This window comes from Desmodus rotundus, chromosome 8, assembly GCF_022682495.2.
Source record: "Desmodus rotundus isolate HL8 chromosome 8, HLdesRot8A.1, whole genome shotgun sequence".
In the NCBI taxonomy this organism is placed as follows: domain Eukaryota; kingdom Metazoa; phylum Chordata; class Mammalia; order Chiroptera; family Phyllostomidae; genus Desmodus; species Desmodus rotundus.
This window is the reverse complement of record NC_071394.1, coordinates 13,556,298-13,570,282: the sequence shown is the minus strand read 5'-3', so window position 1 is coordinate 13,570,282 and position 13,985 is coordinate 13,556,298. Positions and strand designations below refer to the sequence as shown.

The 13,985-nt window shown below is 45.5% G+C and overlaps 1 protein-coding gene across 2 annotated transcripts in view; it reads left to right on the top strand.

Moving 5' to 3' along the window:
* The window catches only part of DEPTOR (DEP domain containing MTOR interacting protein), a 114,749-nt gene that overhangs the window by 79,226 nt on the left and 21,538 nt on the right, over nt 1-13,985 (top strand). For both annotated transcript variants that reach the window (XM_053929828.1, XM_053929826.2), the window contains exons 7-8: nt 214-284; nt 2,085-2,189. In XM_053929828.1, the coding sequence (XP_053785803.1) occupies nt 214-284; nt 2,085-2,189 (176 nt within the window). The remainder of the gene's footprint in view (nt 1-213; nt 285-2,084; nt 2,190-13,985) is intronic.

Here is a 13,985-nt window from a genome sequence, read left to right as displayed (position 1 = left end):
TGTAAGTTAGGGTTAGGCTCATTTATGCTCGCTAATATTTTCTGTCTTTACTCCACTGGGGTATAATAAACTGTGAGCTGGGGACCTTCCCCCTTTTTGTTCACTGATGGTCACATATGAGCATTCGATAAAATATCTGCTGAATGAATGAATGAAAGAATGAATGAACGAGGACTCAGAAGGGTGCACCTTGACATTGTGTCTGCCTCACAGTGTTAAAGAGACCCGTCACTTCTGAGGAACTGCTGACCCCTGGAGCACCGTACGCAAGGAAGACGTTCACGGTAGGCTCATTATTTGGTTTCTCTCCTGGGCTGCTCATTTTTCCGGGCCACGTCCACATGTCGGTGTGTCCGTGTGTATTTTACAGATGGACTTGAAGAACCTCTTAATTTTCCTTTTGTCTTTGGCATAATTATAATAGTGGATTTTCTTGACCCTTGGGCACTAGAATACTTTAGGATTTGATATTTATTATTAATATAGCATTTTAAACTCCTTTTGATGTGTCCTTAAAAACAACTTCTATTGTGTACTTATTATAATATAATTACAGAGTTGAGGGCAAATGGTAGTACAAATACTGTTAACAGTTCCTTCTAGTTACAATTAAGTCTAAAAATTGTTAAGACGTGAGGAGAGCCTTTAGGCAGAGAAAGAAAACTGTGGGATAGATTGTTCTACCATAAGGAATAGTGCTTTTGATAATGTTAGCATGCCTTGAGTTATACAAGCAAGCACCTGATTGGCGGGGGGGACGGGGGCGGGCAGCGAACCACACACCTGTGAGCACCTCTTGACCACCTGCCCCTTCTTGGAGGTCCCTCAGCCTTCCTCGCACGCCTACCAGCCCCGCTGGTTTTCTTCACACAGAATCGAAGTGCTCTGCGTGACCGCGCCTCACCCAGTCTCCTTGCCCTGGCCTCTTTCTTCAGTCTCTTCACGTCTACATCGACCTCCTGTTTCGAACACTTCTCTTCTAACTCTTATTTCATTGACTCGGGGGGAAAATCTTTGCACACTCATTCACACTGCAAACATTTGTCAAGGACTGCTTCCCGCAGTGAGCACTGAGGAGCTAAAATAGGATGGTGCCAGTCACAGACAGTCCACTCAAAACACACTGCTAATCCATCTGCCTCAGGGGGAAAGGTAAACTGTGCATTTGGAGGTGAAACTAGGTATAATGCACTAGTAACAGCAAACCCTAAAGCCAATCAAGTGCCTGAAAGTCTTTTTTGAGAATGTCCGCAAAATTCACGTTGGTTTCCCTGCCTTTCCTCAGTCTCTAGTGTTCAAGAGACAGTTGATTGTATTTTTGGTTCTCAGTTTCAGTGCCAGTATTGCTAGGAATTGATTGTGAATATGTGTCATCTGTATTTCAAAGACATGTCTGGCAGCTGCCCCGGGGCTGTAACTGCTGTTTCTAAGAATGATTCTACAGGAATAGGCACTCTCTAGTTGCAGACAAGTCTTGGACCAGCCTCTACTTGTAAACTGTGAACTTGGTGTAGTTTTTCACTTTTTTTGTTGGTAGAGAAAACTGTTTCAAGAAAGCCACGACTCTTCATATTTCTCACCATTAGTAATTTAAATTGTTATTTTAGACTTCAATGAAGTAGCAGGATCATGAAGAATGTATCATTTGGATTTAGGGGAAAAGAGCAAACTCAACAGAAATTGGATCTGGAGAGAAGGTTCACATGTGTGTTTAAGACCTTCTGCACTTAGCATTTGACTCTGATATTAAGTTGCAGAAGAGGCCCTGTGCCACTTATTTATTGAGTAGTGCCCTCACAGAAGGAGCTTCTTTCTGCCGAACAAGTGATCTTGACCACATTTCCCACAGAGATACGCCTGTGTTTATGGTAGAAGCAAAGTGTTCCTTCCACTGCCCTGACAGCGCAGAGGTGAAGCAGAGAAGAAATGTGTCACGGTGCACACTTAATCCCAGGCTGGCGCTCTCTCTCTCTCTCTCTCTCTCTCTCTCTCTCTCTCTCTCTCTCTCTCTCTCTCTCTCTCTCTCTCACAGGCAAACTGCCAGGGCGTGTCTGTGGATAGCTAATTGTGGTTTTCCTCTCCAGATTGTGGGTGATGCTGTTGGCTGGGGCTTCGTGGTGCGAGGAAGCAAGCCGTGCCACATCCAGGCCGTGGACCCCAGCGGCCCTGCAGCCGCAGCAGGAATGAAGGTACCTCTGACAGAGCGGTGTCTGAATGCCTCTCACTTTGTTTTATCATCGGTGCCGTCTGTCCTTCCTCACCCTAGTGTTCGGTCCCATTTTGTCCTTTCCTTTTCCCTTTCTGAATGGGGTTGAAATGGAGCCAAGAGTGTACGATGCAGCAACAAGGGCAAAAAGGTTTCCTATCCCTCCCACGGAGCCTTCTTGGTCTCCAAACCTCCCTTGGTTTTTCATGTTTCTTCCCTTAACTAACACTGAGCGTGAAAAAAAAAGTTACTTTTGGCTTAAATCTTATATAGTAACTATACTACTTCTGTTCTATATGAAGCGTATTCCTGTGGAGTTGGTGCAGCCAGCAGAGCACGCCCGACCACAGAGGCAGGGAAGAGTGAGAAAAAGAACACACAAGTTGTGGAATTTGGAAGAACTCGAGATTCACGTTTTGGTTCTGCTGGTCACTAGTTCGTTGACTTTGAATGAGTCCTGTAACATCTCAGAGCCGTTTGGAATGATAACCACTTTCTTCTGAAGTTTTAGCAGTTACATATGTAGAAACACGTGATGAAGTATAAAGAATGATAGAAACATCAAAAAAATCAAATGAATTGTGTGAGATTTAAAAAATAATTTTCATGTATTTTTAATACAAAAGTAGTGCATACATTGTCAAGCAAATTTGGAAAAGACAGACAAGCAGGAAAGGAAAAGATGGTTGCTTATAATCTTTCCTCACTCAGAGATAAGAACTGTTAACACTTGAGCAGCTTTGTGGAAGTATAATGGGTATACAGTAAAGTATAGCAGAGTTAGCATTTTGAGTTACATGCTCCCAGACTTCTTGTATGTATGTATGCATGTATATGTGTGTGTGTATATACACAAACATGTACCATACATCTACATACACACACACAAATTGTTGTTATTTATACCAAAATGTGATATAAGAGGATGTTGACTGCATTGGTTTTCTGCTCCAAAACACTTTTTATCTAGCGTAGTTTTTTTTTCTTTCTTCTGTCATCTGTAAAACATTCCACAGAAGACGTTTAGCTCCACCATCAACCCTTTTCCTAGAGCAGGAAAGCAGGAAAGCACCAGGCGTGGCTTGGATCTGCACAGCTCTGATTTCCAGCACCTTCCCTCTGGCATTGCTTTATTTGCTGGGGCAGAAAGGCGGGAGCAGAAGCTGCCTCACGGGAGCACAGAGCCCAGGTTACCGCCAGCTGGGGGATTCCAGGTTGACTCTGCCCCACCTCCCTACCCCAAGTCAAACACCTCGTTCATACAGGGAGGCACAGTTTCCCCAGGCCCTGTGCTCTGGCAAGTTCCAGAAGCCTTGTTGGCTGAGGTCGTCTGTGTCAGACCGAGGCTCTTCCTATGTCCTCAGCTCTGCAGTGGGCTCAGCACCAAAGGAACCCAGAGCAGCAAAGTTGGCCAGGAGCATCCAGGGCGAGCGTTTGTATCTGTGCTGATTTGTTTATTTTCTAATGGAACTCTTGGCTGTAGGAAGAGTTTTATGTTTTATTTCCATGATAAAGGACCTGGGATAAATTATTTTTGGCTGAGTGTATTAGTCCTTAGCGTGCACTCACTTGCCGTGGGGCCTTGATTTAAGCTTGTTTCCTTTGGGGGAAAGCAAAGGATTGATATTGCGGCTACAGACCCTGTTTTGCTTGGTCAGTGTGTTACATTGATTTTAGTGCATCCTTATTGACTTAATCAATAAGTTAATTAGCTTATTAACCAATAAGTTAATTCTTATTGATTAACACATATACCTGATTTAGGCATTGTCAACAGATTAATTAGTTAACTCCTTAATGTAATGTACCCTGATAGGTGGGTAACCTGGCACAATTTTTTCCAACTCCATATCCCCATATTTCACATGGTTTGTATCCTTAGTTTCCCAGGGCATGCACGGTAGCTTTCCTGTGTTGTAGAGCAGTGCGGAGTTCAGCACAGCCGCATTTCCAAAACTGCTGCGCAGCTCTCTGGTCCGACCGAAAATACCCCGTCCTGAGGTTCTGCGATCAAAACTACTGTACACTTTATTCTTCTCTTGGAAAGTCAGAGAGCACATTAGCACATTATGAATTCTGTTACACCCAGCCGAGAAAAATACTGTTTATATTGCCTATCACAGCATCTTATCATTGAATAGAAACACATCAGTGGAATCTTCAGATTGTTAAGACATAGCGCCATATGTAACTGCTCTAAGGATCTGCTTTTGGTCAAACTCTGTATTGGAATGAGTAGATAGATGGAGATATAGGTACAGTTTCGAGTTGTACTATTGGTTAAGTGAAAATGACGGGGAATATCATGCCTTTCCGTGGACTTTACCTGTGTGTATTCATTCCAGTTGCCCAGTACATTGTTTTCTTATAGAAAACACTGAATAAATTATTTCCAGTTTTGCCATATGTGTTGGTTATGAAATAACTCCATTCACATAAAGAGCCATGTGTATAATCCAATACTAAAGGTGGTTTCCACTGACCTCTCACTCCCGCAAGGCCTTGTGTGGAAACGGCAGGGTTGCGTGTGTGATTGTGCTGTGTGGGGACGTGGGTGCCTACCCTAAGCAGCATGCCCTGACCTGGGCAGTGATTGAGCTGCTTGGTCCGGCTGGTAGCAATTGTCCAAAGTTCTGGCCAGAGGCCTCCTCTTAGCACTTCTGACTGGCAAGATCTGGCCCAGGATAGTGTTGAGTGCCCCGCTTTGCCTTTGTCACTCTCTGCGCTGCACGCGGCCCCTCAGGCTGTGCCCGGCTGCCTCCTGCTTTCCAGTGTGAGCAGAGCCTGCAGGTGGGCCTTGGGGGCCTCTGCCTCCAGCAGGGTTTTTGTACTTTCACTGTGGCTGCGTCACTTCACTGCTTTCTCACGAGTACCATTTCTCTCTCTATTCCACCCACTTTGGGGGGTGGGGAAGTTTTAAGATGTGGGCCACCAGTATGTGGAAAGCACAGGCCTCAGACTAAGGAGACTGGGTGCCATTTTCCCCCTGTGAATACTTCTAGACCTTTGCATGCCCAAAGGGGAGCCCTGTGCCTGGTTGAAATGGAACCCTTAGTCCATGATGAGGGGATACCCTCAGGTGCCTATTGAAATTTACATCTGTAGAAAGTCTAGAAGAACTCTACAGAAAATGGGTCTTTAAGGAGAGTGGTAAGATTTATCGCAATTCTTTTCTGGATTGGACTAGAGAAATCTGCGACCTTTGTGCCTAGACCACCTGACCCGAGTGCCCCCAGGCAATTCATGCCTGCAGCCTCTACACAGCTGACCTAGACTTGTGGGGGCGGGACAGGCAGCTGAGCTGCAGGACGGGCTTGCTGAGATGCGGGTAAATGTGTAGAGCAGGGAGGGTTCCAACCTGACTTCAGTTCTCAGTGGAATTGAGTTTAGGTGTTTTGATCAAATACTAGACTTTTGCACTGTTTCAAGCTTGTTTGAAAATTGTGCCTTTACTCCACTGTTTTCCCTCTTTCCTTCGGTGCCCTTTTCCTCTTCATTAGTAGTAGGATGTTTGTTCTGAGAGACCAAAAAGGAAGCTGATGTTACAAGAGGCTCCAGACTATAACCTGATCTTTACTGTTGTCTGAATCAAGACGCACCTAAAAGAGACAGCAATTCGTTACAGCTTTTCTAACAAGTTACTGTATCATTTCTCCTCCCCTCCCATGCTCATAAAACAAGAGCTATGTTGTCATCGAAATTCTCACTTGAGCCAGCATCTTTGGATTTGGAGTCATTCTTATTTTGAAGGTTCTTTTACTTTAAAAAATGATGAAATATATAAACCTCTGGCATAGAGACATTTCATTGGCATTACAACTAGAATGGAGAATGAAATATGGGACTCACCAAAAGCTAAGTCAACCTATGCAGTGTATTTTTATCTAGAAGAGGGTGGTTTCCTACAGTTTTTCTCTGGCAACTCTCCACCCATCCTTTAGGAATTGTATACCAGTAGCTTCCGGTCCAGGGAGGGGAGAAGAGAAGGAACTAGAATTTATTGAGTGTCTTCTGTTTGTCTGACTCGGCACTGTGCCAGGCCCTTTCCTTACATGAATTTACTTAATGTCAGCATCTGAACACTGAAATCTTGGAGGAAGAAACCTGTTGCAGGAGGTGGAATTCTATTTCTTACCTCTTTTTTCTGCTTTGAAAGGGATAAAATTTCTTCCAAAGAGAATTCCACAGGCTACAGTTTCACAGGCTACAGTTTAATGGCTATCACTTAAACATGGCTTCATATCACAGTCTTTAATGGCATCTTCTATTTTTTCTTTTTTTTTAGAAAAATCACATCAATTCTAAACCCATTTCTGGACATTATCATAACTTTATTTTACATGATCTTCCAGTAGCTATTCTTCAGTTTAATGGAGGCAAATTTTTTTAATTTCACAGATAGATCATAATCATGCCTATGTCTGCCCCTCAAGCAAATCTAATTAAGTGACTCTGGCACTTAAAATCCTCTAATAGCTTCTCGATACAATAAGTTCCAGACTCCTTCTATGGCTTACAGAGTCTGTGATCGGGGCCCTGCCGGCCATAACCTTATCTACTGCCCTGTTTTGCTTACAGCACCATTGGCCTTCCCCCTGAGGCTGGAGGATTGGTCCTATTGGTGTCATTCAAGTCTCGGATTACATGTCAATTTTTCAGAGAAGCCTTCCTTAAATACCCTTTGATATCCTCCCTGTCTTCCTCCAGTGACTCTTTATCATAATCCCATTTGATTTTTTAAAAGCATAATGTTTACCAGAATCTGATAATAGTACTTAGATGTTTAGTGTCTATCCATCCAGTAGCTCCATAAATGGAGAGACTTTGTCTGCCTTGAGGACTGTATTCCCAGAATTTAGCAGGATTCCTGGCATTTAGTAAGTGCTAGAAGCAAATCTGGTGAGTGATCCAATGAATGGGTGTTTCTACAGAAAGGCTAAGGAACTCACTCCTTGAACGTCTGCGTGTGTCCCCACATATTTCACACTCATCATCTCTTATTCTTCTTACAGCTCTTGAAGGTGGGGGGTGGGTGATGTTCTCCTTACTTTGCAAATGAGGAAACCCAAACCCAGTTCATCTCTTCCCCAAGATCACCCCGCTTGAAAATGTCAGCACTAGATTCAAATCTGGTCTCTATCCCAAAGCCTTGATGATGCTTCCTGTCGCGTTATTTCAAAACAAAAAAACAAAAACCCATGAGGCAGAGGTCAATAGATGATAAATTCCACTCAAACCTTAACCCCCTTGGAAACAGTTCAGGGCATGACCTTTCCTGTCTCTCCCGGGGGAATTTGTGTTCAATTCAAAAGGAATTGTTGGGTGGCCACATGGTCACCTGTGCTGGCTCGAAGAAGGTCAAATAAATAATTTTTATTCTTGGCCCCAGCCCCTTACTTAGGTCAGGACTAGAATTTACAGGTCAGCCAAGTGAAAGATGCAAAATACACGGTTTTGTTAGTTTAGTCAAATGCTTGTCAGAGCAAACCATTCAGCCTTCAGACCGGGAAGGAATTCGAGCCACACTTACAAATAAGGAATGAAAGATAATCCTTGCTCTTTTCTGGAAAGTTTGTTTTTTTCTGGTGGGAATGATTAAATCCTGTGAGAAACAGTATTCAAGTGTTCACGCAACACCCCCACCCTGGCCAGCCAACTCTCCGGGGGTTTCAACACTCCGGCCCTTTCTTGTTCCCTGCTGAGATGAATTGACGGGTGTGGACTTGTGGGGCCTCTTTTCTCTCTGTTTCTTGGCTCATTCATACAAAAACAGAATTACCTGAGTCAGAGTAAGAAATTAGTGGTCATTGTGTTCCTTTCCTCCCCTTTCAAACTTGTTCTTACTCATCGAGAGGAAAAATGTCAAAATCCTGCTCCTGGTCTTCCCTCCCCAGGCTGACAAACCTGTGTGTTTCATGGACTTTTCTCCCTGAGCCAAGACAGCCCGCATTGGGTGAACCATCTGAAATTTCTAATTAATTTAGCCAAGACAGCTCAGGCACTGAAATGGCAAGTTGTGGGTGATAATCCACACAGATGGAAACAAAGATGCGTTCTGTGATGTTCTGGACGTAGTTCCTCTCCAGTTGATTTCAGGAGAGTCATACATGGGGGCAAAGGGACTGTATTCCGCAGTGTGATACGTCGCACTCCAGCAGTGGTGGCACCATTTCTCAGTCAACTGGGAGATGGGGTCTGTGTTCCTTTGCTCACCACTGGGCACAGCTGGGAGTGAGGAGAGGGCCGCCCTGCCCGTGGGGGCTCTGCCAGCACAAGAGGCCACTCTTGGGGCCTCTGCTCAGATAGATCCCTTTGCTGCTCTGTGCCCTTCCTTAGTCACCCTTCAGGTCTGGCTCTGACAGCCCTCGGGGAGACGGGACCACTCTGCACAGCTCCATCAGTATTCAGGGACCACCTACCACGTGCCAGACGTCCGGTTGGGCCTTCGTGGGGTGTACAGTCTAGAGAGGGAAAGAGACACTCATCAAATGATTTCACTCCTGAATGCAGAGTTACAAACTGAAGTAAGAGCTTCTCATTTTTGTAGGACTGTGGGAGGGAGGACGGGGACCACTCCCCCAAGAAAGGATGCTTGAGCTGAGACCTAAAGAATGAACAGAAATCAACTCAGCCCACACGTATCTGTGCACTTCATGCATGTATACTGGTGTGTTACGTGCACAGGTGCACACACAGCGTTGAAGTGTGTTCGCGTGTGTGCCGGGATGCACACACACACAGACGATTTAGTCCATGTAGAAGAAACCCAGAAGGGGACGTGGTTCCCTAGAAGAAAAGAATGAAAGCCGTGACTGGATCGCAGTGTGGGGAGAATTTTGGAAGGAGGGGAGCAGTGAGTTAGGGCAGGGTCTCTCAGCCTGTTTTTTACAACCTTCCCCCGAAGCAGCCTTTTCAGGACATTTCTTTTCTTGATCATCCTCCCCTATGGAATTCGGATACTACAGGTGTACTATGTACCTGTTTATATACTCTGTGTGTGTATATGAACATGTATACGTATGTATATGTGTGGATACACACACACACACAGTTAAAGGTCCTCTTTTCCCCTTTGGGGGCTAGGTCACCGCCCGTGAGAATGAGTGAGTCAGGGGAGGAAAGGTCAAGAGCTTTGTAAAACTGTGTGTTAAACCGAGTCGTGATTTTCATGTGAGTGTGTGGCAGGGTAAGTGCTGTCAGACGTCTGCACCCGTGTACCTAACTACCAGTCAGACCATAGCCCATTTCCTGCACAGCAGGGGCTTCCCTCCTGCCCCTTGCCAGCCAGTCCCCTCCCACTGGGCACAAGCACGGTCGTCATTTCTGTTACCAGAAATTAGTTTGGGATTTGGGAGTCAGACAGAGTCCTGGCTCCACTGCTCAGGCCTCTGTGATGTTTGGCCCTGAACTCCAACCTTTCCAGTCTAAATTGCCTTTGCCTTGTGCCCCACGAATTGTGCCCGCTCCTCCCATTGGCCCCATGTTTCTGCTCCCCAGCTTGTCTAGACAGCCACTGCCACACTCCACGGGACTCCAGGTCCTTGCTGGCCGATTGCATCTGGCAACCGTATTCCCAGAACTCCCTCTTCCCCACTTTCAGAAAGCCCCAGAAGCACGTCTGACTTCAGGCCAGTCATTCTCTTTCCCTTCGTCGGACCCCTCACATTCTCTCTCTCTCGTGGCCAATCCTGTGCTCACGAAGGACTCCTGGTTGCCAGTGTGTGCCTGGCGCTGGGGCATATGGTGAAGTCCAAGGTCATGGTGTCAGACACTGGACGTTTGAGTCCCAACTGCACCCCTTCTGTAGGGGCCAGGATAACTACTTAAGCTCTGATCGAAGCCACAAATCCTTCACCTCTCAAGTGGCACTTCTAATAGTCATAGATCACAAGGCCTCTAGGAGCCAGGTGTGTAAACCAGTAGCTGCTTTTCAAAAGGGAGTGCCTGGGTGGTCCCATCAGGGAAATCAAATCGCAAAACCTTTAGGCGGACATCTGAGCAAAGGCTACCTCTGTTTGCCAGAAATTCCAGTTGGTAAAATCATGGGTTCCAGTGACTTACAGTGGGTTAGAAGGGGGAGTCCCTAAGGACACAGCACTTCTCTGCAGGCAGATCTTCCCGATCAGAATCGTCCCCTCGGCACTTACGGGACTGGAAATACAAGCATGTACCACTTCATGGGACCTTGGCTGGTATGTCCTTGTGATTGAGCCCAGTCATTAGAAAGAAACTGCACCATAATTTAACAGGGAAAGTAGAATGTAAAGAATTAATAACTATAATGCAAGATTGGCTATTAAAAAGAGAATCCTAAAGAATGTATCAGAAGCCAGTATAGGGAGCAGCCACCAAGCTTAGCTGAGATGGAACTCCCTCTTCCCCCACCTCCCACCACTAACAGGTAAAAAAAAAGTCATAATAAGCACTCTGTAAATGCCTGTAGGTATCAATTATCATATTGTTACAGTCATTGTGTTACTCTGCATTTTCTGGCCGATTCTTGCTTAAGTCAGTTTATATTTACAAACATGTAACACCAAATTACAAAACAGTAGCCGAAATGGGATGTTGCGGGGTTCTGTGTAATCATATGCTTCTGCCTTATTGCAGTGTGCTGTTGCAACTCCGTCACTTTCTTAGAAATCCCAAGCTCCGTTTTTCATCTTAAAATGGCAATGAGAATGGCCGCATGACATAACTGAGAGGATTAATAAGAAAATAGGCACGCAGCATCGAGCCCATGCCTGCCACGCGGTGCACATTCAGTGAGCATCATCTAACATAGTTCATCAAGTGTCAGGGGCATCAACCGTAAGCTGTGACTCAATTTCAGAGCTGCTCAAACGTGCACCTTAGCACCAGCAATGGCTGGCATTACACGACGTCCCGGCCCTGCGGACTGCTGCACTTGGATCGGTGGGCTTCTTCATGCTTGCTCCTAAGCTTGCTGAACACCAAGTTGGAACTAAACACTTTTATTCACAACTGTAGAAAAAGTCATCTTTTACAAAGCAAAGACATGGCTAATTTTAGGAACATCTTGGTATAATTGTGAGCTGCTCCTAAATTGATCTGCTCTGGGCTCTGCTTTGGGCTTTCTTTGTGCTGGACCCCTGGAGGTGCCTCCAGGTGTAAAGTCAGGGAACGCCTTCCCCACCACCATCATCAACACCAGCAGATTGGCCTATACCTGAGATAAATTCAAAACTGTCCCAACTAAGGTTCGGCTTCTGTTTCCAAAGTTGTACTCATGGATTCATCTGTGACCAAGCCAAGTATCTTAGAAAGTAAAGATAAATATCACAGTGTCTTTACTGTTGCTGCTGGTGTGTGATGTGCTGAAGAAGTCCAGAGCCTTGTATCAGCCCTAATTAGGCCCCAAAGACTAGTGTTTCCTTGCCATGTAAGAGCTGGAAGGAAGGGGTCCACAGCTCAGGTACGTTTCTGCGATCTCTAATCACTTGTTTTGTAGTTTCACTTTGCTCAGCTGCCGTTCCCAGGGTCACTTCATGGTCTAGGATGGCTGCTGGAACTCTAGCCTTTAGATTTGCGTTCCAGTCGCTCACAAAGGCAGAAAGGGAGGAGAAGGGCACTATTGTTCCTTTAAAGACACTTCCTGGAAATATCCCATTGACCAGAACATGACCACATATGGCCATGTTTAGCTGCAAGGGAATCTGGGAAATATTGAGTTTATTCTGGGTGACTATTGTGGGTTGAATTGTGTTCCCGCAAAAAAAGGTATATTGAAATTTTCCCTGGCCAGTGTGTCTTGGTTGGTTGGAGTGTCATCCCGTGCACCAAGGGTCACAGGATCAGTTCCGGGTCAGGGTACACACCTAAGTTGTGGGTTCGGTCCCTGGCTGGGGTACATATGGGAGGCAACTGATCAGTGTTTCTTTCTCACACTGATGTTTCTCTCCCTCTTTCTCTCACCCTTCCTCTCTCTATAAAATCAATAAATGTGTCCTTGGTCAAGGATCCAAAAAAAAGATATACTGAAGTCCTCATCGCCAGTACCTGAGAATGTACTTACTTGGAAATGGGGTCTTGACAGAGGTAATTAAGTTAAGATGATGTCATTAGGTTAGGCCCCAATCCAATATGACTGGTGTACTTGAAAAAAAGGGGGCATGGAATTTGGAAATAGAGACAGATGCGGCACAAAACAGACAGTGTGAAGACACACGTGGGGAAGGTGGCCATGCGGCTGGAGAGATGCATCTACAAGCCAGAGGAAGCCAAGGATTGTCGGTAAACACACGAAGCTGGCAGATGAAAGAAAGGATTCTCCCCTGGAGCGATCAGAGAGCATGGCCCTGCTGCCACCTGATTCCATACTTCCAGCCTCTGGAACTCTGAAGCGATGTATTTCTGTTGTTCAAGGGCACCCAGTTTTTGGTATTTGTTATGGCAGCCCTAGAAACCCACGTGTCCAGAAAAAAAAATGGAGGTTCTATTAATAAACAGGGAGGGGATAGTGGACCCTGGGGACAACTTCTGTCACTGACCAGAAAAAATGGTTCAGCAAGTATTTATTGAGTATCTACTGCATACGATGTCTCATGGGGACCCAGGGGGGGGAGCAAAGCCAGTGAGGTCATGGAGCTTCAGGTCTAGTGATGGGTCAGGTACCAATTATTCCTGCTACTATTTAATTATAAACTGTGAGATGTATGTTTGGCAGGAACATTATTTTCAAAGTTCCAAACTTCTATAGAGTCATGTGTTAAGTGTATGATTTTGCTTTTAAGCTGCAGTTTCATAGGTCTGCCCACCATTTCTTTCCTACCAGATGAAATCAAATATTGTTGGTATTACAGTTACAACTGTGATTCTCGGAGGGACAGCAGTTGGGAAAAGTGACTTGACAGAGAGCAAAATGGGAAAGCATCCGCCCGGCAGGAATGTTCAGATCACTGGAACAGGAATTAGGGATGCTGAGTTGATTGAATGCTTTGTTTTGTACATTCCTCTTCCTCCCCCGTCTCTTCCATCTCAGTAAGTAATCGTTACCATCCTCCCAGCTGTTTGGGCCAGAAGTCAGGCTTCCTTTTCTCTTCTCCCTCCAATTCAAGATACTTCCAGAGTGTATCTCGAGTGTATCTGTTTGTCTTCATTTCCCCAAATCCAAACCACTGTCATCTCAGCAGGACTACAGGGGTTCCGACTGGTCCCCTTACATCTGTTCTTGCAGTCTCGTCATCTATTCCCCATGCTGCAGCCACAGGAAGTCAGGTTCTGCCACTCTCCTCCTTGAGATCCTTCATTGGCTCCACATATGCATTTAGGAGAAACTCTAAGAGCCCTACCATGCCCTACACAGTCCCGCGTGATCCGACTCTACCTGCTTTCAGATCTTATCTCCTGCCACTCACCTCCTTGCTCACCTCCATCGTCACCTTTCAGTGTCTCAAACCAGTGACTATCTTCTCTCCATAGGACTTTGGCACACGTCATTCCTTCCTCCTACAATTCTCTTGCCCTGGCTTCTCACAGCATGGCTCCTTATGTTTTACACCTCACCTTACTTGCCTCCTCCTTTTTGTGTTGGATGGAATCCTTCATAGCATTTCCATTCACATCTCATTGGCTGGAGTTGTGTTGTGCGGTCACTTCACGGGAGGCTGGGAATTTGAGTATTTCATTTTCCAGCTTTGAGAGGGCAAGAGAAAGGGAGGTTAGGGTGCGGTAAGGTGAATCAGACTTACAGTACCTGCCAGAGCCCTCATTTCTCTCCTACCTCGCTGCTTTCTTTTTCACAGATATGTATTTATTT